Below are 23,181 nucleotides of genomic sequence, written 5' to 3'. Positions count from 1 at the left end.
CTGGCCTCACCCTAGTACCAGCCCTGAACTTCAGGGACACATATGGAATGAACCAAGTCGTTCATTTCCACTGAAGGGAATTTTTCAACTGATGGGCCAGATGGCTTCCATGTTCACCTTGCAAGCAGACCCAAGTGGAGAATTTCTGAAATATATTCACTGCATCTGGTCTTGAATGTAGCATGTGGCTTATTCAGCAGTTTTTACAGATGAACCTCTACAGGAGAAAAGGGAGGTGATTATTTCACTGGAGAATCAACCGAAAAGCAAACACTGAAGAAAGAAGAAAGGGGCACTGAGAAAAGTATCACCAAAATGGATTTGGATTTCCAAGGTGGATGGCTTAATTATTTTTATTCATCTGACATTTATTTATTTGGCGTTCTACATATATTTAGTGATTGATTTTAACTACCATCCTTGATGTATGTAGAACTAGTGGTATCATGATTTCACTTCTACACATGAAGAACCTAGGGCTCAGAAAAGTTGTCTACTTATTCAAAGTTTTGTGGCATTTAAGAGGTAGAAAATAAATCTGAGCCTAGAAGGATTCACTCTTCTTGTGCCAGCGGTTCTTAAAGTGTGGTTCCTGGACCAGCAGCATCAGCATTACCTGAGAACTTGTTAGACACGCAAATTCTCAGACCCTTGTCCTGACCAGGTGACTCAAAAACTTGGTCGGGGGTTGGGGGTGGTCCAGTAGTTTCTGTTTTAACAAGTCCTGTAGGGAACTCTCTGCACAACGTGTATGGGAACCACCACTCTATGCAGTGGTGTGTGTACAGGCACTGAACTCGACTTGAGTCCACAACCTGTACTCTCAATGACCTCACAAGCTAGTAGAGCATGCACAAATGCAGACTGTGACATCAGTGTGAGAGAAGTACTAATGGAGGGTTTTCTGATTCAGAGGAGGGATAAATATCACTCTGGTTTGAGGCTCAGGGAAGGCTATAAAAGGACGGTTGAATCTGCGTATTTGGGGATACAGTATGACATTCCAAACAGAGGTGCCACAGGCATCAGTGCAGTTAACGGGGGAGCTCCGAGGGCGTGTGGAGCAGCTCCGGTTGGCAGTGGTTCCCGCTTCATTGGGCTGAGCGCAGATGGTAGAAGCTTGGATAGCAGAATAAGAAGACTGTATTTTATTCAGTTGGCAGTGAGAAGCCAGGGCATATTTTGAGCAGGGGAGAGCCTGTAATTTTTTTTAAAAAGTGTAATTTTAAAAACTGTTCTCAGAATTGTATTGGATGGAATGCTTTAATAGAAGCCTGGGTGATAGAAGATCAGTTAGGAGACTATGGCAACAGTCTGGACAAGAGGTGATAGGGGCATAGATTAGGATTGAAGCGGTGAGAATGGACGTTTGAGATGTATAATCTGCAGCAGGACTTGGTATGCAAGGGAGAGAGAAGTATCCAAAATATATTTAAATTGTGAGATTCGTTGACTAAGGAGCGTAGATGTGCCATTAATAAAACATAGAGGAAGAGTTTTAGAAGGAAGAAGAGGTGAGCCTTGAACACGGTCAGCGTGGGATTCTGACAGGTTTCTTTGATGACGATGGCCATCAGGGAGTAAAAGTAAAAAGATGGATGTAGACAGAGGAATCATTCCTAAAAAGATATTTGAGAATCAGTAGATCCTTGGAACGTGAGCTCGTTCCTGAGAAGAGGATTCGGGGAGCTGCCCCCTTCGATGGCACTTGAGGGTAAGGAAAGGGCAGTGGGGGCAGAGGAGAGGCTTTTGTGGGGATCAGCACGAAAATCCAAGACTGAGAGACCCAAAAGGGAAGGACTGGTTGTCAGTTCTGAATGAGGGAAAGAGAAGGAGAAACACAGTGTAAGGAGTGAAGATACCAGCCCAAGACTTCGTGGGTTCAAGAGACAGGTGAGTAAGTGGTTAGGAAAAGCATGCAGCAGGCCCACCAAGTTATTCTGAGACATTTTGTGATAACGGAAAGGAGAGAGATAAATGAGTGACTTGGAGTAATTGAGTTTCGGAAAGAACCATTGATTGATTGATTGGGTTTTGTTTTGTTATAAGAATAAAGAAGGAGCTGAGCCATTTTGTAGGCAGAGGAGTGATAAAGATGAGAAATAACTGATTGGACAAATTACCAGAGGAGGATATAGTTGAGTGTGCAAGGGGAGGTCTGTACTTGACGGGGTGGGGGGGGAAGGTATCTCTGAAACCAAAAGGAAAGAAGAAAGAATTTGGTTTCAAACAAAAGTTTGGAGGTGGAGAAGGGGAGAATTGAGGCGGCTTATTCAGGTAGCTTTTTCTCTACAGTAGGAAGCAGGGTCTCCATCGGGGAGAGCTCATCAGGGATTGAGTATTAAAGGTTTCTCAGGAAAAAGCTCGGATTAGGCTAGGTTGGGAATGTGATAGAAACTCTCAATGAGAGTTTCCACCTACATCCATCTTTTTCTTTTTACTCCCTGCTGACCATTGTCATCAAAGAAACCTGTTGGAATCCTATACTGACTGTATTCAAGGCTTGAGTCTTCCTTCTAAAGCTGTTCCTCTGTTTTTATTAGTGACATATCTCATGCTCCTTAGTCACTGAATCTCATAATTTAAATATCCATTGTCATCAAAGAAACCTGTTGGAATCCTATACTGACTGTATTCAAGGCTTGAGTCTTCCTTCTAAAGCTGTTCCTCTGTTTTTATTAGTGACACATCTCATGCTCCTTAGTCACTGAATCTCATAATTTAAATATCTTTCGAGTACTTCTCTCACCTTGCATACCAAGTCCTGCAGCTTATAGATCTCAAATACCCATTCCCACCCTTTCAGTCTTAATCTACATCCTTATCATCTCTTGTCCAAAGTACCTAGTCTTCTAACTGGTCTTCTATCCCCAGGCTTCTCTTAATGCAATCCATCCAATATAATTCTGAGAATAAGTTCTAAAATTGCAGCCTGGTGTATGATTCCCCCTGCTCAAAAAAAGGCTGAGCTAATTAACGTGTAGGTAAGATTGGAAAACACAAGTGCATAGTGGAATTAATTAATTCAACTTCATGATCGTGTCTAGCAGCTTCATGTAGCTCTGAAGCAGAGACTAGGAAAGCAAGAGAGTGGGATTTCCCCAGTTTGGGGAAGGGTAAGACAGGTAGGGGGGAAAAAGTCAAAGATGTCAAAAGAAATGGGGTAATAGAGCTTCCTTGAAATGGCCAACTCTGAAATCTAGTCTACATCTTCTTGGAGTCAGTGGAACCAAGATTAGAGAGAGGTGGAGTTATTAAAAGTAATTGGAAGAGTAGATAGAAGACTCAGAAATTTAAAAAGTGAAAGAAGTGGAAAGGGAAGAAATTCTAGTCAGAGCGAGGAATTTTATAACTCAGTATCCATAGAGGCGTTCTGTATGATGACAAGTCCACATTGCTACCAGTGCCCACAGGAAGGTGAAGTGCAGTCACTCATTAAAACTGCAATAACAACAACAAAAAAGTGATGCTAATTTTGAAGAGATCAGTAACAGGGATATTGAAACCAGCAAAGGTAATGAATACAAAGGGAAAGATAGTAGACGTGTCCTAGGAAATGGCAGATGACGACAATCAAGACGGAAAAAATGTGGGATGAGCAGATGATGTAGACTCCAAAAGAGAACAAGTTGAAAGTGGCAGTGGAGTGATGTTCTGGAAGGAACCAATTCTGATCTCTACCTCTTGACCTGTGAGATGAGGGAGTGAGAGGGATTATCTATATCAGAAAGTTGGAGGGAGCTTCGGAGAAGGTTCAAGATTTTTTTTTTACTTGGGAAACAGGGCATAGACTTAAAAGAGGGCCCTATCCAGATTGATTAAACCACACGAGCAACTACAAGGCTCTTGAGGGCAGGGACCACACTATCTTGGTCTTTTTTTCCCCTCTACCTTCTGGGAATATGCTTGGAGCACAGGGGTGGTAGCATAATAAATGCTGAATTAAGGATTGAATCAGCGAACAAATTTTTAAAATCATCGGTCAGTGAGATAATGAAAGTGAGAAAGTGATTGAGTATTGTTCGTTTGTACTTGATTTTAGTAATGGGGTTGCAGGACATGGAAGGTCTAGGAGTAGACCCAAAGCGCGTTCTCAGCAGAGGAGTAACTCTTAGGCTTTTTCAAAGTTATCTTCCAGTGCTGGACAGTGGGCTCTGGGAGGGCAGGCTGAGAAGCAGTGCACAGAAGACAGCTGATGAGCCCCTCTACCACTGCAGTAAGAGGCAATTCACACAGTGGGAGAGAAAGGGAGGCCATCTGTAGGTCCCTCAGATTTTCTCTCTTCCTTCCCCCCGGCTGTGCTTCTCCATTCTTCCTCTCAGGCTTTACAGCTCAGGAGCCTAATGCTATTGAGTTAATAAGGCTGGACAGTCTTTATTTTGTTTCATTTTTTTAACAGCTTTATTGAGGTACCTTTTACTTACAATGAAATTCACCTGTGCTAAATGGACAATTAAATGATTTTTTATTAAATTTACCAAGTTGTCTGGTTTTAGGACATTTTCATTATCCCTCAGAGATCCTTCATGGGTTAACCAATCTTAATGATGAGGTTAAGATAAGGATAATAGCTACATTTATTCATTGCTTGCCATGACCCGAGCTCTATTTTAAGCAGTTTATTTGAACTAACTCATTCAATCCTCACAGTGACCCATGAGATAGGCACTATTATGTTCCCATATTACAGATAGAAAAACTGAGGCATTGGTCACATATATAGTAAGAGGCAGAGTCATCATTAGAACTCAAGCATACTGGTTCCAAAGCTGTTGATCTTAGCCACAATGCCATATTGCTTTTTAATATACTTTTTAGTACTGGCGATTTGAGAAGCAGGATAAAAATAGCCATAACTATCTATGTTCTTTCTGTGTTTCACGCTACATCATCAGTATGGAGTGAGAAGTACAGCTTCAATGCAGAAATATCCATACATTTACATCCATACATTTCTCCATATATTTCCCTTAAGTAGCTGATACTGGAGATGCTGAGAAATTGTCATTTTATCCAGAACAGAACAAAGTTGGAGTCTTGGCAGTTATCTGGTTAACAAAGTAGATCGCTGAGACAAAAAAAAGTTCTGTCTGGTGGTTTGAAATATCTGGTGTGGCTGTCCACGTTCACCAAATTAATAGGGTAATTGCCAGTTCTCTACTCTGTTGTGTATCAACATACCCTGAAACACAAATGGAGGTTTTTGCTCAGATGATATAAATTTAGTCGCTTGCAGACATTCCTCGTCACCAACCTAGAAAGACTGGTGGGGAAGGTTGGAAATGTTCCCAGAAATTCAGTAATTGTGGTATTGCCTCTTTGTGAAATCGACTACTGACATTTTAATCCATGTAAAATCCTGTATCTACTTACAGATATTTCTGGAAAGATAACCATGTCAAGTGAGCACAGCGTTGAACAGGCGTGTCATTTTCCGTACTCCCCCCTAATGTTAATTTGAGAAAAATCCAGTTCATTCTCAGTGTGGTAAGGACCTCAAGTAGAAGCTTAGACGAGGGGGTTTATTTTTAGCAACAGCATTTTTTTGGAGGTAGGGGCAGTACTGGCTAAAAAGAATCCTCTTAACTCTAATTGTATAGATAAAAAATACTGAACGAAAAAAGGCACCAATATAGCTCTTTTTCTGTACAATACCATAGTGGTGGATACATATCATTGCACATTTGTCCAAAATCATAGAATGTACAACACCAAGCACGAGACCTAATGTAAACTGTGGACCTTGGGTGATAATGACGTGTCAGTATAGGTTCAGCGATTGTAACAAGCTCCCCGCTGTGGTGAGGGATGTCGGAAGTGGGGGAAAGCTGCGCGCGTGCGCGGGGACCGGCTGTGTGAGAGCTCTCTGCGCTTCGTGCTCGGTCCTGCTGTGGACTTAAAACTGCTCTAGACAGTGAAGTTTGTTCATTTCTAAAAAGCTAAATGATACGCTGTTTTAAAAAGCCGGTCTATTAATGTATACTTTTCTATCTGGGAGGGAATCGTATTTAAATATTGATAAATGTACAGCTTGTTTATTTCCTCTAAGATCATCAGAGTACTTTGCATACATACTCCTTGCCTTCTTCATTAAAGTTACGGAACCACTTTGAAAGGTCGGCCCCAGCAGCACAGTGTCTACCATTTTAAGATGCAAAGGACCCAGACCAACTCCTCCCAGAATTCTGCCTAAATGTAGATATTTTTCCCTGAACACTGTTGACTTCCTGTGTCTTCTGTTTCCACTCAAACTGAAGTGGCCCTATGGGCTGCCCTTTCTGACTTCCAGTTGTCCACTGGGCAGATCATCTACTTTGTGAATTGCCTGGGGCCATCTAAAATCCCTTGCTGACTTCCCTTAGCTGCTCTGAACATCCCTGAGACACTTACTTCAGTGCCTAACCACCACATTCTCAGTGAATGAACCTCATAACTTTGGTAACCAATGAAGTTATGATTGGGGGGATAAACATGCTGCCTAAGAAATATAGAATACTTACCAAATTAGGAGGACTTATTAATTAATTTTAGATTATTTGTTCTTGCTGTTTTAGAAGATAACCTGGTCATAGACTCTCCTTTTTTAGAAAAATTGAAGAGATGGCTTTATATTGTTTTAAAATATAACAGTATTTGGGGAAGACAGGGTTTGGTAAATAGCGTCTACACTCTCCCAACAATATTATATACACATATTGCATATGTATCTCTCAAAGAGTAATATATATGCCTATTTGATATCCAGGAAGACTGCTTGAAAAATAATGGACACTATGAATTAGATGTACCAATAACTGCTTTGTGTTATTATAAAGAACTGCCTTTTTAAACAGATAACATCTTGTGGGAATATTATTGTCCTAAGAACTGCATGAAACACAGTGGTGAAATTCCATTTTTATTTATAAAATGAATACTGCCATCTACTCAGAATATTAATGGTTTTACTGAAGATGTAACATCTTGCAAACAAATAATTAGTTTTGTGCATGAAAAGATAAATAGAATCCTAAGTAACAAATCACTAATTTTTCTTAGACGTTTTGGGTTTTAATCATGACAAGCGGCAGTTTTTGTGTGTCGTTTGAAGAATTTGTTATTCAGTAGTTACCTAGAGTAATTATAACTCCAAAGTTTAAGTAATATGGCGTATGTTTATTTTGAAGTAATAGAATTGTAAGCATGGGATGACGAGGGCTCTTTACCTGTTGTTTTGAACACCATACCCAAAGCACCTGGAATATTGCCGTCAGCCCCATAAGAGTTGGGTAATTACATTGCGTTGTACAAACTATTTAGGCCATATCTAAATGATTTTTTTAAAAATAGACTTACGAATTGATTTAGAATTTGAGTTACCTTTATTACTTAAATGAATAATTTCATAGTGAATCTTATCTCTCATGTCACAGTTTACCAAAACCTCAGACTCAGCCCATTCCATAGACCAGGGTTTCTCAAGAGCAGCACTGTTGACACGGGCTGGATAGCTCTCTTCTATGGGAGCTGTACTGTGCACCGCAGGACGTAGAGGCATCCCTGGCCCTTATACACTAGACGCCAGTAGCACCCCTCAGCCGAAACAATCAAAAGCCGGGACAGAGTTCCCCCAGTTGAGAACTACTCCCATAGAAGATACGGGTTGCATTCATTGTGTTATCTCTATCATGATATTATTAAATAGAATGAACCAAGCAATTGAAAAAACATCAAAACAAAATGTTGAGTTCAAAAAGATCCAAAGAAATGCTAAATTACCATCTAAATAATGGAATGGCCAAACTATATGGTTGATGTAGTTGGCATTACAGAAATCCTTCATTAAGTCGGCCTCTCACCTTAAAGAACACTTGACTGAAAAGTCTTCAGTGACTTCTGATTTGTAAAAAGCGTGGTGCCTCACAGGCTTTCCTAAAAATACACATCCACAAGCCTTTTCCTTTTCGAGAATCGGGGTGAAAATGTACTGTTTTTAAAAAGTACAGTTTTAAAATTTTACATAAAGGTTCAAGTGTACACGTTTTGAGAAACGCTGTTAGCTTGTGGAACCACTGATATAAATGGATTATTACAAAGGCGGGTTCACTGCCTGAAAATGGTATGCAGTGGGGATATTGTAAAATACGGATTTTAAATACTAGATGTGGGATATTTTCCTGTCTTGTGTCCAAAGAGCTTTGTTGCCTAAACTATGTGGAATGGGGAGTAGGCACTATAATAGAACTTTCTGAGAAAAGTTGGGTTAACTCTGAAGAAAAAGCAAATCATTCTGCTTTTAAACTTAAAGTCCATTTAGATAATTTGATTTGCTCTAATGTTTAGTTTCCATCCTATTCTTATTTCAGTACATGTTTAAATTATTTGTTTCAAGTTTAATGTCTCAAGTAACATTGAAGGATTTCTTGGAGACAAGACTCAATACATATATATCTAAAATATGTACGTTCCACTCAGAACTATTCAGAAGGCATTTCAAACAAAAATTCCTGAAACTACATAATCTAACATTAATGTTAATTTACTTAATGGTTATAAAAATATATTATGCCAGCATTTTTCATAGCAAATATGAAATGTGCAAAAGATATTAATAATGTAATGTTTCTTACAGAAAGTGAAATTATAGGTTACAGAGTAGTAGAGATTACATAATTTTTTTGATGTGAGCATTATAAGGAACATTAACTGATTACTGAAACAGCTTAAGTATCCAGCTAGGTTATGCAGTTGTTGGACTAGAACAAAAATTGTTATATATAGTTCCCTAAAATACAATGAGCCGTTGTTATCTTACAGATAATTTAATGTATGAAGCTAATAAGCTAAGGAAAATAAAATGCAATAGGAAACCTATATCATCCTATATCATACTACTATATATTTAATATTTAAGTATAATATTGCATTTTTATGCCAAAAACTGCCTGAAATCTTCATTTTATGACAATAAATCTGCCTGAAGCAATTTTAGTGAATGTGATATGATGTAGCCTGCCATGACAGCGTAATCTTTTCTCTGTGAATTAAAAGAAGAGTTCAGGGCTTCCCTGGTGGCGCAGTGGTTGAGAGTCCGCCTGCCGATGCAGGGGACACAGGTTCGTGCCCCGGTCCGGGAAGATCCCACATGCCGCGGAGTGGCTGGGCCCGTGAGCCATGGCCGGTGGGCCTGCGCGTCCGGAGCCTGTGCTCCGCAACGGGAGAGGCCACAACAGTGAGAGGCCCACGTACCGCAAAAAAAATAAAAAAGAGTTCAGTAATCCTTTACATTTTCAGGTAATTTCTCCTGCAGTTTTGTGTAGCAGTTTTTAATGTATTGAACCATAATAGCTTCTCCCTTATGTAGCTTAAAATAACTTAAATAAAAACCAAATAAATAACATTTCAGGAGAAAAATATTTTGTACACATACAGTAAATATGTACGTATGTGAAAAACGTGTACGTATTTACATGCACATGCATACACATGATGCTCTACAAAGTTTTCATTTATTTGGTAATTACACTACTATTTTCTTTTTTCCACTCCATTGCTTTTCTCTTACCTAATATTTAAGGTAGGACTCTGCCCTTCTGTATATAGTGATAAAAAAATAATGTCTACATACCATTTTCCGTATTAGAAACCTCTCCATAGGTTAACTTGGGCCCATTTAGCCTGATTCTGCACTTTCTGCCTGTTGATCTTTCCACTTAATGATGAAAACAATCAAATAAACTTGCCATCAGAGGGGAAGTACCATAGTTTCCAGAATGTAGCACAGGGATTGTATGTTTAGTGCTTTACAATTTACAAATGCTTTCCCATATCTCATTTGAATCTGAAATAATCACATGAAGAAAGTATAATTCTTACTCTCATTCCCCAGACCAGTCTGCTAGGAAGTGTCAGAACCAAGACTCCTATCTGGGTCTTATTATTTCAGATCCAGTCCATGATGGAACCTCTCCTAAATTCTACCCCTATTCTACCATACCTGCAAGGGAAGAAGAGGCCCTGAATTACTCAAAAACCACATGGGAAAAAGGGAGGCATGAATTGCACTCTGTCTGCCAATCCAGTTGGCTTTTCCTTAGCTTGCTGGTATAGATTTGGAGACGATTCAGAGAGCAAAGTGTTCACCAGCAGCTTGACGTCGGTGTGAAAAAATAAACCAGCTTGATCTGGAGCAGCATGGGCACAATCTGCTTACTGGAACTGGGCTTGCCTATTTGGTACCATGAAGGTTTTCACTATTATCTAGGTGCTCATATAATGAACTTCTTTTCACATTATCCAAACTAGAGTGACTGAAAAAAAAAAAATCGGTCCCTTTAGAACAGGAAGAAATGGAAAACTGGAGTGTGATCTGGTTTACAGAAGCGTTTGTCCAGTGCCCCTGGAGGATCAGTTATTTTCATGGATGGAAATTGATTTGGAAATGAAAGCACATGGAATAAATATGACTGCAGAATAGCAGAATGGTGAGATACCTGAAATGCTTTTAGTTCTCACAATATGGCCCTGAATTTATTTAATCATTCATTTAATGTTATTTAGTAAATGCTGTGAGCTTGACATATACTAAGTACTGGGGATAGAAAAATAAATAGGAAGGTCCCTGCCCTCTAATAGTTCATAGTCCAGCGTAGGAGAGGGGTACCACAAAACAGTGACAGCACAATGAGTTATAGGCTGCAGTAAGCACCTGGTGCTGTAGCAAACTTATGGAGGCACAGAGAAGGGACGCTAAGTCATCAGTGACATCAGAGAAGGCTTACCTTCTGGTGGGAAGATACTTCTTGTCTGGGAGAGGCCAAGTATATGCCTGTTGTCCAATCATATTTAGTAATAGTACCTCCCTTCACTCTTCAGAAGTGTTCCAGGTTGGTTGATCAATTCTCTGATCATCTTTTTACTAGAAAATTGGGAGAGAACTAATGGAGTGGGAGGTGGAAAGGTCTTCCAAGCAGAAGGAATGATGGGGAGGAACAGAGGCAGGGATTTGCTGCCCATGTATCAATCAGTGACATGAGATGTAGACAGGAGTGGTGTTGAAAATGTTTAACATTGGCATGTCACTGGCACTGGCTGTTTAGCGTGGGCACCATCGAGAAACAAGTGGCACTGCTGTTCTCATCATGAAGGACCTTGTGTTCTAAACTAAGGAAGTTGGAATTTCCCTTGAAAACCTTAGGGAGTATTGAAAGATTTGAAGCAGTGGGGGAGGAGAAGGAAGACCAGTTTAATGGACTGCGTCTGGCTTGGTCTAGGTCATCAAGCAGTAATCAGAAAGGTAAGGGACTTTCTTTGAGAATCAGCTAGTCACGTACTCTGTGCCAGGCGATTCCCCAAGCAGGTATGGTCTTCATGACAATCCTGTGAGAGGGCCACTGAGGCTCACAGAGGCCATGTCTTCCCAAGTTCACAGCTGTTGAGTGGCAAACATGAGTTTCAACACTACTCTGTGGTCTTCCTAACACACTTTCTGCCTCTAGTGACTGCTCTGGTCCCATTAGCGTTGACTGCGGAATAAGGTGTGTACTTACAGGAAATACCCATTGTCATTAAGTGGACATTGTCACTAAAATAATATAACGAAGTCGGCTGTCCTGGTAGCCATTGAATTGGAAACGATATTCATTAATTGTACAGTCACTTTGGGATTCCTGAAACTTTCATGTTGCTTGACCCTCTTCTTTTGCAAGGGCCTTGTTTCCCTGGAGCAGATGTTCTTCTAGTAGGTACTTTTCTGTCCTCGAACAGACCTGGAATTGAGGCTCTGCTCTGACCCTTCCAAGTGACTTAATTCTTTAAGGCTCGGTTTCCTTATTGGTCAAAGGACATGAATACTGCCAGCTTCACAGGGTTGTTCTGAGGATTAAATGAGTGAATGCATGTGTGCATCTGGCACACAGTAAGTATAAAATAAATGTTAGCTCAGCTGCTATCACTGTGAATGGGGCCTGGCACACAGTGGGTGCGAAAATGAGCATTTGTTGAATGAATGATTACCACATTTTTATCTGGGACTGTGTTGATTACCATTACATTTTACTGTATGGCAGCAAGACCATGCTAGATGGTTCACCCCTGATAGTACCATGTGGTGATAGTCTCTCAATTTTTCAGTAAAAGAGCATCACATGGTGCCATTCCAGAAAGTAAAACAAAGGAAACCAGTCTCTTCTCGCCATGCAGTATAAATAAGGCTTTGAGTGGAAGCAGGCTTGCAGTTTCCAGCAGCAAGACTTCCTGTTTCGGGTCTGACATGTTTCTGGCACCATATCATGCTGTAAGAAGGATGTTGTCCAAAAGGAGGATGAAGTATTTGGGAGGATGCTACCAAAAAAAAATTCAAATGGGAGAATGAGGAGGGGACTAGTTAGAACTACTGTAAACATGAAGACAATAGAAAGAAACTTTGGAATTGAAACTGTATAAGTACATGTAATGAATATGCCTTGGGAAGGGCGCATCTTATGCATGAAGTCTTAAGCTAAAGCAAGGAAAATTATGCCATCATCTTCATAAAAATGTGGATAAGTCAGCAGGGAAGGTTACATGGGATCATGGGCTAAAATAAGTATAACTATATAGTATTTGAAGATCTCAAAGAAAATTTAAAAAGTATACTCCTTTTGATAAAACAAACGGATCGAGTGACTTCTCAAGTTCCTTAAAGTGAAAGATCCATGCCAACAGAGCTTTGCTTCCTTTCCTAATGGACAGATTTATACTCAGTGACTTGAAAGATTTAATCCAGTTCTTCAAAATGTCAGTATGTTTTCATTCAGAAAACAGAAAGTCTCTGGAGCCTGAAAAAAAGAAATGTTATATATGATCTCAAAAAGGAAATGGAGTACATCTAAACTGAGCTTCTTATATTTCTAGTTGGTCAGGTTTGCCCTGAATAAACCAAAATATATTTCAACACCTGTCCTACCATTAGGAGATTTTAATGACCAGAAGTCTCTTCCTGTAACATCGTTGTTATATTTAGTCTCAGTGTTATTTTCTGAGTAATAATAATAGGGAAGTGAGAATCTCCGTCTTAATAACTCTGTGCCTTCCTATTTGTATTTTTATTTGGTACCACTACTTTTACTCTCAAAATTATTCAATAATTGTTTGTCCTCAACTCTTTTTAAAAAGTTTCCACCCCAGTCTAAATGTAACTTCTCTGTTAATCTTTTTCTACATCTGTCGTTCAAGTCTCAGAACCGTCTCAATGCTCTGAACTTCTAGTCTTACATTTTTCTTGTTTTGAGGTTCCCAGAATAGAGCGTGCTCTTCCAGACCAGACGTGAGAAAAATATTCTCGCCTTTTTCTGTACGTGTCAGATACTGGAAAATGTTCACTGTGCTTTTAAAAGGAATACCAGAAATAAAAGAGCCAATCCCCCCCAAAATAATGACTTTCATACTTTTCATTCCACGTCCATGCAGGATGTAGGTGCTGTGGTAAATGAGGTGAGAGCTGATGTGATGTGGAAATGGTGCGGTTCGGTAAGGATTGCCAGCAAGCTTGAATGTACTTCTCAAATTGTTCTCTTAGTAGATGGATTCAGAAAAACTTGTCTACAACGTGATACGTCAGGGAATGTTCTGAAACAATCATTTGAAACTACACTGAGTTTCAACTACACAGTATATAGTTCTACAGCTTTTTGCTTTATAGAAATTCAGAAATTACTTGGAAATTCATTTCAGAAACAAAACTCCCACATGGAATCAGAAGTCATTGCTCCTGATTTTCTGATCTCAGACACCATGTGGAGGGCTTTTAGTAAACGGAGTGATATTTTCATGGTAGTGGAAAATCTTAGTTCTGTTGGTTACTGTTTCATCAATTTGTTTCTGTCTCTGCATCGGCATTTAAAATAGAGCTAATGGGCCTTCCCTGGTGGCGCAGTGGTTGAGAGTCTGCCTGCCGATGCAGGGGACACGGGTTCGTGCCCCGGTCCGGGAACATCCCACGTGCCGCGGAGCGGCTGGGCCCGTGAGCCATGGCCGCTGAGCCTGTGCGTCTGGAGCCTGTGCTCCGCAACGGGAGAGGCCACAACAGTGAGAGGCCCGCGTACTGCAAAAAAAAAAAAAAAATAGAGCTAATGACTCAATAATATAATAGAAGCAGAATAAAGATGGCATGCAATGTAGTATTGCAGTTAAGAGCTGTCATGTACTAACCTTGGGCCACTCACCGGGCATTGTCTTGGTCCAGGTGCCCCAGAAAGCAGAGCCTGTGGTGAAAGCTCGCATGTTAATACTGGGAGAGCTGGCCCAGGGAATCCAGAGCAAGGGGGACCACAGCAGGGAAGCAGGGAGGACGGAACACAAGGTGCGTGTTTCCAAGCTTGCCGTAGCTTTGCAGCCAGTCACCTCTGCTTGTGGGGCACAGGGGACTTCTCTAAAAAGGCCGCGGGGACCGCCAAGAGCCGGCCCTCTCCACCCGGCCATACTTCCCCCACACTCTCAGGGTCTGTTACCAGCCCTTCTGCACAGACTCAGCAAGGCAGAACCTCTTTGGCTCTGGCCCAGGGGCAGAGCCTCTTGATGTCAGTTGGTGTGGGCTTGGGGCACCTCTAACTGTACTTGTGGGGGCAGCAGGAATGGTGGGTCTAGCGACTTTATCACCATGAACTGTGGAGTTCAAGGCCAGTGGCCAAGGCCTGAGGGTCAAGCAGGCTGAGCAGACCTGGGGAATATGTGACTGGATCCATCACAGGCAGGTTACTTAACTCCTTTGTATCTCAGTTTTGTCATCTGTAAGATGGGAGTAACAGTTGTCACCATATTACAAGACTGTTATAAAAATTAAATGGCTTAATACATTTAACGTGGTTAGAAAGTGCCTGCACAGGTTAAAACTTGTTTGAACCATTATGGCATCATTATCTGAAGTGTGGAGCCATCAAGTGTGGCTTTTAAGTGTGACTACTTAAGCTAATACAGAGTGCATTTGAGTTAATAAGTTTGGTGTGTTGTTTAAAAAAGCAAACACACATTTCACTGTAGCTGTACCCTTAACAGCAGAGGGAGACTGCTGCTACCATCCGAGTCATGCCACTGGGCCTTGGTAGAGGACAGCGTTTATGAGGACAGGATCAAGGTAAATGCGTAGCACTGTTGCTGAAAATGTCAGTTATTAAAGTTAACAACAGAAACATGATACACAGTTCTTCCCCAAATAAATATATCACTAGGACAAAGATGAGAATGTAAATTCAGTTCCCAGATGGAGCCTAGATTCTAAGCGGTGGGTACAGCGTTCTACTTGGGACGCTATAGCCAAGTGGGATGACATTTTCTCTCTCGCCTCCTCCAGAGGCCAAGTATTCAAGCAGCCACTCTGTGCCCAGATCATATTTCCTCTCCATGCCATTCAGATCTGCAGCAGAGTGTTTACCACTCAAGTTCAAGTGACAGGAGCCGACCGAGAGGGGTTTCTCTTTCCTGGTTCAGCTCTGTGTGCTCCCAGGTTGTCATGCACATCCATTCAAAGCACCAGCAGTAGTTGTTTCCTTTTCTCTGGGTGTTGATGGGCTGTGCTCCGCTGGTCTCCTTTCAGTGCACGCGAGCCGCTTTCCCAGCCCCAGTGCTCGGTACCAGTTGCTTTCAGCCTGGCTCAGCCTGGAGGCGGACTGCCTTAGTCCATCTCACATTTCCACAGTCAGCCTTGAAGCTGGAGGATAAATAAACACATACTCCCTCTCCAGTGTCTCCTGACTTTGTTCCTGGAGAACGGAGGATGTGGAGTAAGCTAGGAGCTCACCTTGCTCTATTTTTATTGGCTACACGTTACTCTGTGCGTGAATAGCAGTGACGGCAGTGCTCGGCGCATGTCCCCCTTCACATTATGCTGTAGCTTTTAAAATGCTTCGCTCTACATGAAACAACAGAAGTCTTTGCTTTCATCGACCAAACTTACTCAATTTCTTTCATTACCAAAAAAAAAAAAAAGTGACTTTTAATCTTATATTGAGCCAAGCAGTAAAAAATGGATATTTTACTTTGACAATATTACCCTGTCTTATAATGATTTATTATCTTCTAAGAAATATCAAATTAACTCTCTGTTATAAACATTTCCATTTTTAGCTCCTTTAAAAAAAAAAAACAAAAAACAGAGTATCCAATATTCCTTCAGAGAACACCCAGAAATGTAAGGTTTTTGCTTTTACAGGAGATACAATGTGGTACTGTTTCACGAATCCCATGAGGTCCCCCTATCCTCCCCCAGCAGCAGTTTTCTGGTTTTCTTCTAATGGTTTCCCTAAATAGATCCCATTTCCTATACCAGTGCCAATGATTGCTTTATACTTCACATTCTATCTTTGATTTTTCTTGTGTTAGTGGTTTTGGGAGCCTAACATTGCTCGTTTCTGCTCGTCGTTCACTGTGCTCAGACAGTGTTGGATGTCTGCTTTCAGTTTTTAAATAGAAGAAATAATAACTACCTAGTTTGAAAAGCTCTTTGGGATTATGGGTTTGGTTAATATCCTCTGAAAACAATTTTTAAAAACTGTAGTAGAAGATTATAAATGACTTTTTATGTGATTGCATCCCCTGGTGCTTTGAAATAAAAACACGAGAAAGAGTATAACGCACTTGGTCAGAAAGGCTAATCCTGAGTTGATGCCATTTACATTTAGATTTAAATAAGTCAGCCTATTTATTCCTTCAAACTTTGCTTCAGGTTTTAAATTGAGAATACATGGAAATTATAAGTCCTAGGATGCTTAGATATATTTTGAAAAGCTATAATGCCTAAATTTAGCTGACTTCTAAGAATAACTGTAACAAACGTAAGGAGTAAGGAAGTGAAGTTAGTTATTTTTAATAAAATCATGTTATTACAACAATTATGAATAAGGTTCATCTAATATGTGGTCCAGATGAAGTGAACTGGGGTCATTAGTGTAATAACGCAAACACTGTGCCTTCCAGACTGTGGGGTATGCAAACAAGCCACACACAAACCATCGGAGATCTGACCCCCCACTTATTATTTGCGATGGAGTATAAAACAGTAGCCGTAGGGTCTGCTCCCTCACTTTTTATGGGTGATGGAGTATATGGGTGATGCAGTGTGTCATAGTGGAAAACTCTTCCACTAGGAATCTAGACCTTGATTCTACACCCAGATGTACTGCATGACCAGTAAAAAGTCTGTTTCTTCAGTCATAACATGAGGGGTTCAGATATGATGCCTTCAGGGACCTTCCCAAGACTGAAATTCTAGGACTCTGTGCACTGTAATTCAACTTCAGATGGCAACGAGACATAAACCCAAGCCACAGGATGCATTCTAAGAACGTTGCGTCAGCACGCGGCCTGTTGAGATCCCTGGAACCAGCTCCTGGACCAGGGTGTGGTTGGGTGGAGCTGTAAAAAGTACAAGGATGACATTAACCTGAAAGCAGTCTGTGGTTGAGAGGGTGGGCTGGGGCACTGGGATCTTGGCTTATTTTTCTCCCCCCGCTCAAGACTTTGTCCAAACACAGGGGGAATGACCAGGCTTGTTCTGACATACATATATCTTTGTTTGGCAACTCAGAATTCTTCAAAAAGAGGCCATAAGTTAATTTATAGCGAGATCTCTTGACTCTTGGTCAATCTACATGTTTTTTAATTGAATAAAAATCTTGAGGAAGGACAGTTCCGGCATTTAAGTGTTGGTGTCCTGGTTATTTCTGTACATTTCTTTGTTCTTTGTAAGAGCTTCTGCTCCTGTTTTAATTCTGCTCCAGTTTTAATCCACTGTAAGACTGTGAATTTTCCCCTTTCAGAAGCCTTCAAACCATTCTCTAAAAGCTGAATATTCTTCCTCCTCTCAAGTCACTGTCTTCTCTAGGAAGATGATCTATTTAACCAAGCAAATATAGTTTAATTTTTGTTAATTAGACGTTGCCTGAGGACTTCTTATATGCCAGCCCTAAGCTATAAAGACACTAAAGATAACCAAGATGTGTACTGTCTTGTAGCTCACAGCCCCATGGAGTTAGTCCCCTAGCAACAAAACCTGCCTGGAACCAGAAAGCTACCACAGGGAGCACAGAGGCTAGAGACAGCCCTGACTAAAGGGAACTGAGGGGTGTAAGAAACATTTTAACAAGTAAAAGGGAAGGAAGGCAGTCTGGACAAAGAGGTGCAGATGTATGTGACATGCACCGGGGCACAGGAAGTGGGCATGGTGAGGCCAGAGACTCTCACAGCAAAATCACTGTGGCTTCCACTCCCCTAGAAAGCAGGCAGTATTATAAGATAGAGGTCATCTCTTTATGTGTCTCTACATTTCAGGTCCTCCAGAGATAAGCTTTCAGAGGAGTTGTGAATATCTTGATAGTAATAGAAGAAGCCACCTGTATAGAGTTCATCAGAGAAACTGAACCAACAGATATATATATATAGACAGAGATATACTAGATATACTAATATATATATATATATATAGAGAGAGAGAGAGAGAGACAGAGGCACGGGGAGAAGGAGGGGGCTGGAGAGAGGGGAGGATTTATTATAGGAATTGGCTCATGTGATTATAGAGGCTGAGAAGTCCCAAGATCTGTACTTGGGAAGCTGGAGACCCAGGAGTTGTTTGTTTTTTCTTCATAAAAAATAAATATTCAAACAATAACAAATGGTATAGTTCCTGTCCAAAAGCTGGCAGGCTTGAGACCCAAGAAGAGCTGATGTTTCAGTTGGAGTCTGAAGGCAGGAAGACTGGTATCCCAGTTCACGTAGTCAGGCAGGAGGAGTTCCCTTTTACTCTCAGGAAGGTCAGCCTTTTTGTTCTATTCAGACCTTCAACTGATCGGATGAGGCCCATCCACAATAAGGAGGGCAATCTGCTTTATTCATTTTACCAATTTGAATGTTAGTTTTGTCCAAAAACACCCTCACAGACACACCTAGAATATTTTCCCAAATATCTGGACACCTGTGACCCAGCTAAATTGACACATAAAATTAACTGTCAAACCACCTCCCTGTGTTTTAAGGCTTAATTATAAAGCCTCCAGGAATATTCTGCCAGCCTGATTGCTAAATTGCCAGCTCACTGGGACTCTTGTTTTTTTTTAAGCCTCACAATACCATAGAAATTCTGTACAGTATCTCAACGTCATTGAGATACTGTCATCACTCTGCTTTGATAATATATTGACATTTTCAGAATTGATGGCTAACTCATCATGATGATTCAGAATATATTTATATTTGTTATGGGGGTTACATGCATCTGCTAGAAAGCCAGGCTTCCTGGGTTTGAATCCCAGCCCTGCCTTTTAGTAGCTGTGTAATTTTGGGCCTCTAGCTTTGATTCTCTGTGCCTTTGTAGGTAATAATAATACCTTAACTCTTTGTTGTTGTGAAAATTAAATCAGTTAATACATGTAAAGATACAGGTAGGTTACAGGCACATAGAATGTACTCAAAAAAATAGTTTTTCCTGTAGCCACATATCTTTTATTTAAAATGCTGTTTCAGCCTTGGCTCAATATTACTTAAGCGCTGATACTTTTTGAGGAAAGAGTCCTTAGGAGCAGTAACATTGCATGTATTCAATTAGCATACACTTTGGATAGACTAAAACCAAAACTTCAAAGCTTTAGTTGGCTTGAGAATGACACCAGATTTAGAAAATGAGTAAGAGAAGATGAAATAGAAAGTAACACATTTATAGAGTATGCATAGGCAGTGGAGTATTTGATTCACTTCACTACTTCAGTTTAGTTTGCTACAGTCAGAGAAACTGTCCATATTTTAAATGGTTCTTTGGCATCTTAACATTAAAAACATTTATAAACAAACCAACAGTGGGTGGCGGTGGAGAAATGCTGAATGATGCTCTTTGTTAGGTTTTGAGCCGGTAGGAGTAAGGCGGATCGATTGGGGCTAGACTGTCTTTGGGTTGAAGGCATTCACCTGACTGATGGAAAACCAGCCTTGGGTAAGTCACTCGGACTCAGGGCTCCTATGCCAGACGACAGAGCAACCAAACTGTCCAGCTGTTCTTTTCTGGGTGTGCTATTTCTGATCTGTCCGAACAACCACATCTTTCAGTGAGTGACTTCAGATCTGTTTAGGTAAGTCTGTTCACAAAACATGAAGTACATTTGCAGGATGATGTGTGAGGAAATCCTTTGGTTCTTTGAACTTGATGAGTGCTTCAGTGTCCTTAGGGAGGTCTTTACTTGTGCAGCTCACGTTTATGTGACTCTTCAGGGCACTGACTGCTGCTGACTGTAGTTCAGAGCCAGTTCCGAAGCTGTGGTGTGTCCCCAGTGTTCGCAGGGCCTCTTATGCCATGTCTATAGCACAGTTTTCCGGTGGCGTAAAAGTATGTCCACAGAACTGTGCGCGTGTATCTCCATCAGGAACACTGTTCTGTCTTGAAAAGTAACTTCTCATATTTTCAAGTTCCCGTGTCTGAAACTAGTCTGCAATGAAAGTACATTCAGACTCAACTCTTTGAAGCTGGCTGTATTAGTCCATTTGATTATTTCCTTGGGAAAATTCTTCTGTTAACTAAAAGGGAAATGCTTTGCCCGTTTATCAAGTGACTAAAGATAGCTGAGGATTAAGTCTGAATGGAGTGATTACTGCTTTCAGAAACCCGAATAATGAAAAGTATGCTGTTGTTGTTGTTGTTGTTTGTACTCTTCCACAGCTCTGCACTCGAACTGCCCCCAGGAATTTTCTCCTCCCATCTTGTTCCTAATTTGTAAATTCCTATATGGATTTCTATGCATTTGTAATACTTACGTTAATTCTGTGTCTTTGAAAAACTTCGGAGAGGAAAATTTAATCATCGAGCCTGTATATTTTTATTGTTATCCATTATTATTATCATTCTTAGCCATGCTTGTAGTGGCACGTGCTGTTTTCAAATACTATTATAAAATTCTTTAATCATAAGGCTATTGTGATGAAGCCAATTTCAGTCTATTATGAAAACTCTGCACTTTTTCATTTTTGAGAGCCAAACTCAGAATGCATTGAGCTGTGCCTCAGTATACTTTCCATTATCCTTTTCTTTCAGAAATCATGCCATCCACTTAATACTTCATTACAGCCGAACTGCAATATGTATATACGTGGTACGCAAAATGAGCCATTTTGTTTTAAAACAGATTGCAGATGAAAGGAAACCATTCATTTCTTGCTTGCTTGCTGTAATTACTAGAGCGCTAATTACTCCAAATCACTGACATCCAGGGTCAGGAAAATGACAACAGAAACATCAAAGAATAGATGTGGCTCTCTGCTGTACAGATTTTCTGTATTTCCAACCACAGTATTTTTTTTTTTTATGGCTACTGTTTTCCAGTTTGATGGTGGAAAAAAAACAAAACAAAACAAACATGCACACAGTCAAGATTGCTGAATGTTTACTATTATTTCATTCGCAGTTTGACGGGGAGAACATGTATATGAGCATGACAGAGCCAAGCCAGGACTATGTGCCAGCCAGCCAGGTGGGTTAATTAATCTTCTCTGCCTTGTTTCAAATTGTAATTAAACAAATTCAAAGAGTTGCATTGCAAATGAGTAGCACTATCAGTAACTGCCGCAATCAGGAATAATCATAATTTATAAACAAAGCATTTAAGCCTTGTTTTCAGTTAATGAGATCGAGCTGATAAAACACCGGAGTTGGCATTTGTTGAAAGATAATACCTTGTTTCCTCTCCAGAACGGCAAGCAGCTGTTTTGCCAGCATGATCTTTCCTAAACAGTTGTTTTACCTTTAGGAAATAAAGTCTTTACAGGTGCAGGTTATTTGAGCTTCTGACTATAGATGAGTTAATCATTATAAGCTACACATGTCACAGATAGCTTTAATGATCAATTATTGGGGCAGTTTTCAATAAAATGTTACATTGATCACCAGAACCACAGGGCCAGAAAGCGCTCTATGGCTGTTTTCAAGCCAAAATCCGTGATATGATGGGAAACCTTTGAAGGGCACGTTTGTATCCATGTCACTGGGAATGGTTGACAAGGTATTTAATCATGAGAAGTGACAACAAAAGTCCAATGAAAATGTAACTGGTTACATTTATAGAAGTGAAGGCTTGGCTATTTATTTCTAGATACTTAAGACCAGGCCCCTTGATCCACAGAGGGAGTCTGAAGCAAAATGTAACTGCCCTACGGGGCCACTATAATACGATATGTAAGAACCTTGTAAGCAAAAACAAATAAATGAATAAATGAAAGTGAGGGAGAGTTCACAGGAGCATTGTGTGGACTTGCACATATTTTTTTCTGGAAGAGTAAAACCATGGTAGCTTGGAGTTTCATGTGTCAGTAACTATAGCATAAACTCAAACATTGAAAACAGTTGTTTTCATATCCGCCCAAAATAGATTTGATAACTGGGAAGGGTGGGGGAATAGGGAACAAAAGTAGAACTATTTCGCTTCATGGTGCTTGTCAGTGAGTTAAATCTAATGTATGTGTCAGGGGTGCACTTTATGGGGCTTTGAAATTTCTCTAAGAACAAAATGTCTCAGGCTTAACTCAAAACAGAGCAGGCCTGCCTCTCCGTGAACTTTGCATTTAGAAGTCATCATGACCACTGCCTTCTCTGGCAGACATTCTTGAAACTATACTATGTTGTTCAGATGAGACGGTCATCATTAAGTTCAGAGGTCCGGGCTACATTTCCTTCCATTCAACTGAGTCGGCCACCCTCAGAATACCTTTGGAAGGCTGGGCTTTGCATTTAGAATTTTTACTTAACTGAATTCATTCAGCTAAGTAGCCAGCAGGATCCATAGGTAGTTCTGAGTAGGACTGTTTGATTAAAAAATGAAAAATGTTACTATTAATTTTCTTCCAACCATCAATCCCAAAACTGTACTGACAAGTTTAGTATTACTATTAGATTAAAGCAACCTGGTATCATCTCTTTGTTGCCTTTAGGGTTTTGAAGTGTAAGGGCTAATTGAATTTGTTTGAAACAGTAGAAACACAAACTCAATAAATGATTGCTGTTATAAAGCAGCTGCTCCCTTTCAGAGAATCATTATGTCCGTCTTAAAGACTTTTGGATAAAGGATTGGAAATTCAAAGCATATACATTATAACAACTTAGATTTTTAAATTCAAGTACAATGAATAATATTAAACCCTGACTAAAATCAAACAACTAACATTATTTTTCTTAATATTTCAGTCAAGAGTTACCAA

At 40.3% G+C, this 23,181-nt stretch overlaps 1 protein-coding gene across 2 annotated transcripts in view; it reads left to right on the top strand.

Annotated features, from left to right (window-relative positions):
* The window catches only part of TOX (thymocyte selection associated high mobility group box), a 297,838-nt gene that overhangs the window by 122,926 nt on the left and 151,731 nt on the right, over positions 1 to 23,181 (top strand). The window contains exon 2 of one of the 2 annotated variants that reach the window (XM_081258279.1): positions 21,396 to 21,461. The exons of the other annotated variant lie outside the window; for it this stretch is intronic. Within the exon in view, the coding sequence (XP_081114405.1) occupies positions 21,396 to 21,461 (66 nt within the window). The remainder of the gene's footprint in view (positions 1 to 21,395; positions 21,462 to 23,181) is intronic. 2 annotated transcript variants of the gene reach the window in all.

The sequence above is a fragment of the Mesoplodon bidens genome, assembly GCF_964165515.1.
Source record: "Mesoplodon bidens genome assembly, chromosome: 16".
Lineage (NCBI taxonomy): Eukaryota > Metazoa > Chordata > Mammalia > Artiodactyla > Ziphiidae > Mesoplodon > Mesoplodon bidens.
This window is presented reverse-complemented; position numbering and strand designations above follow the sequence as displayed.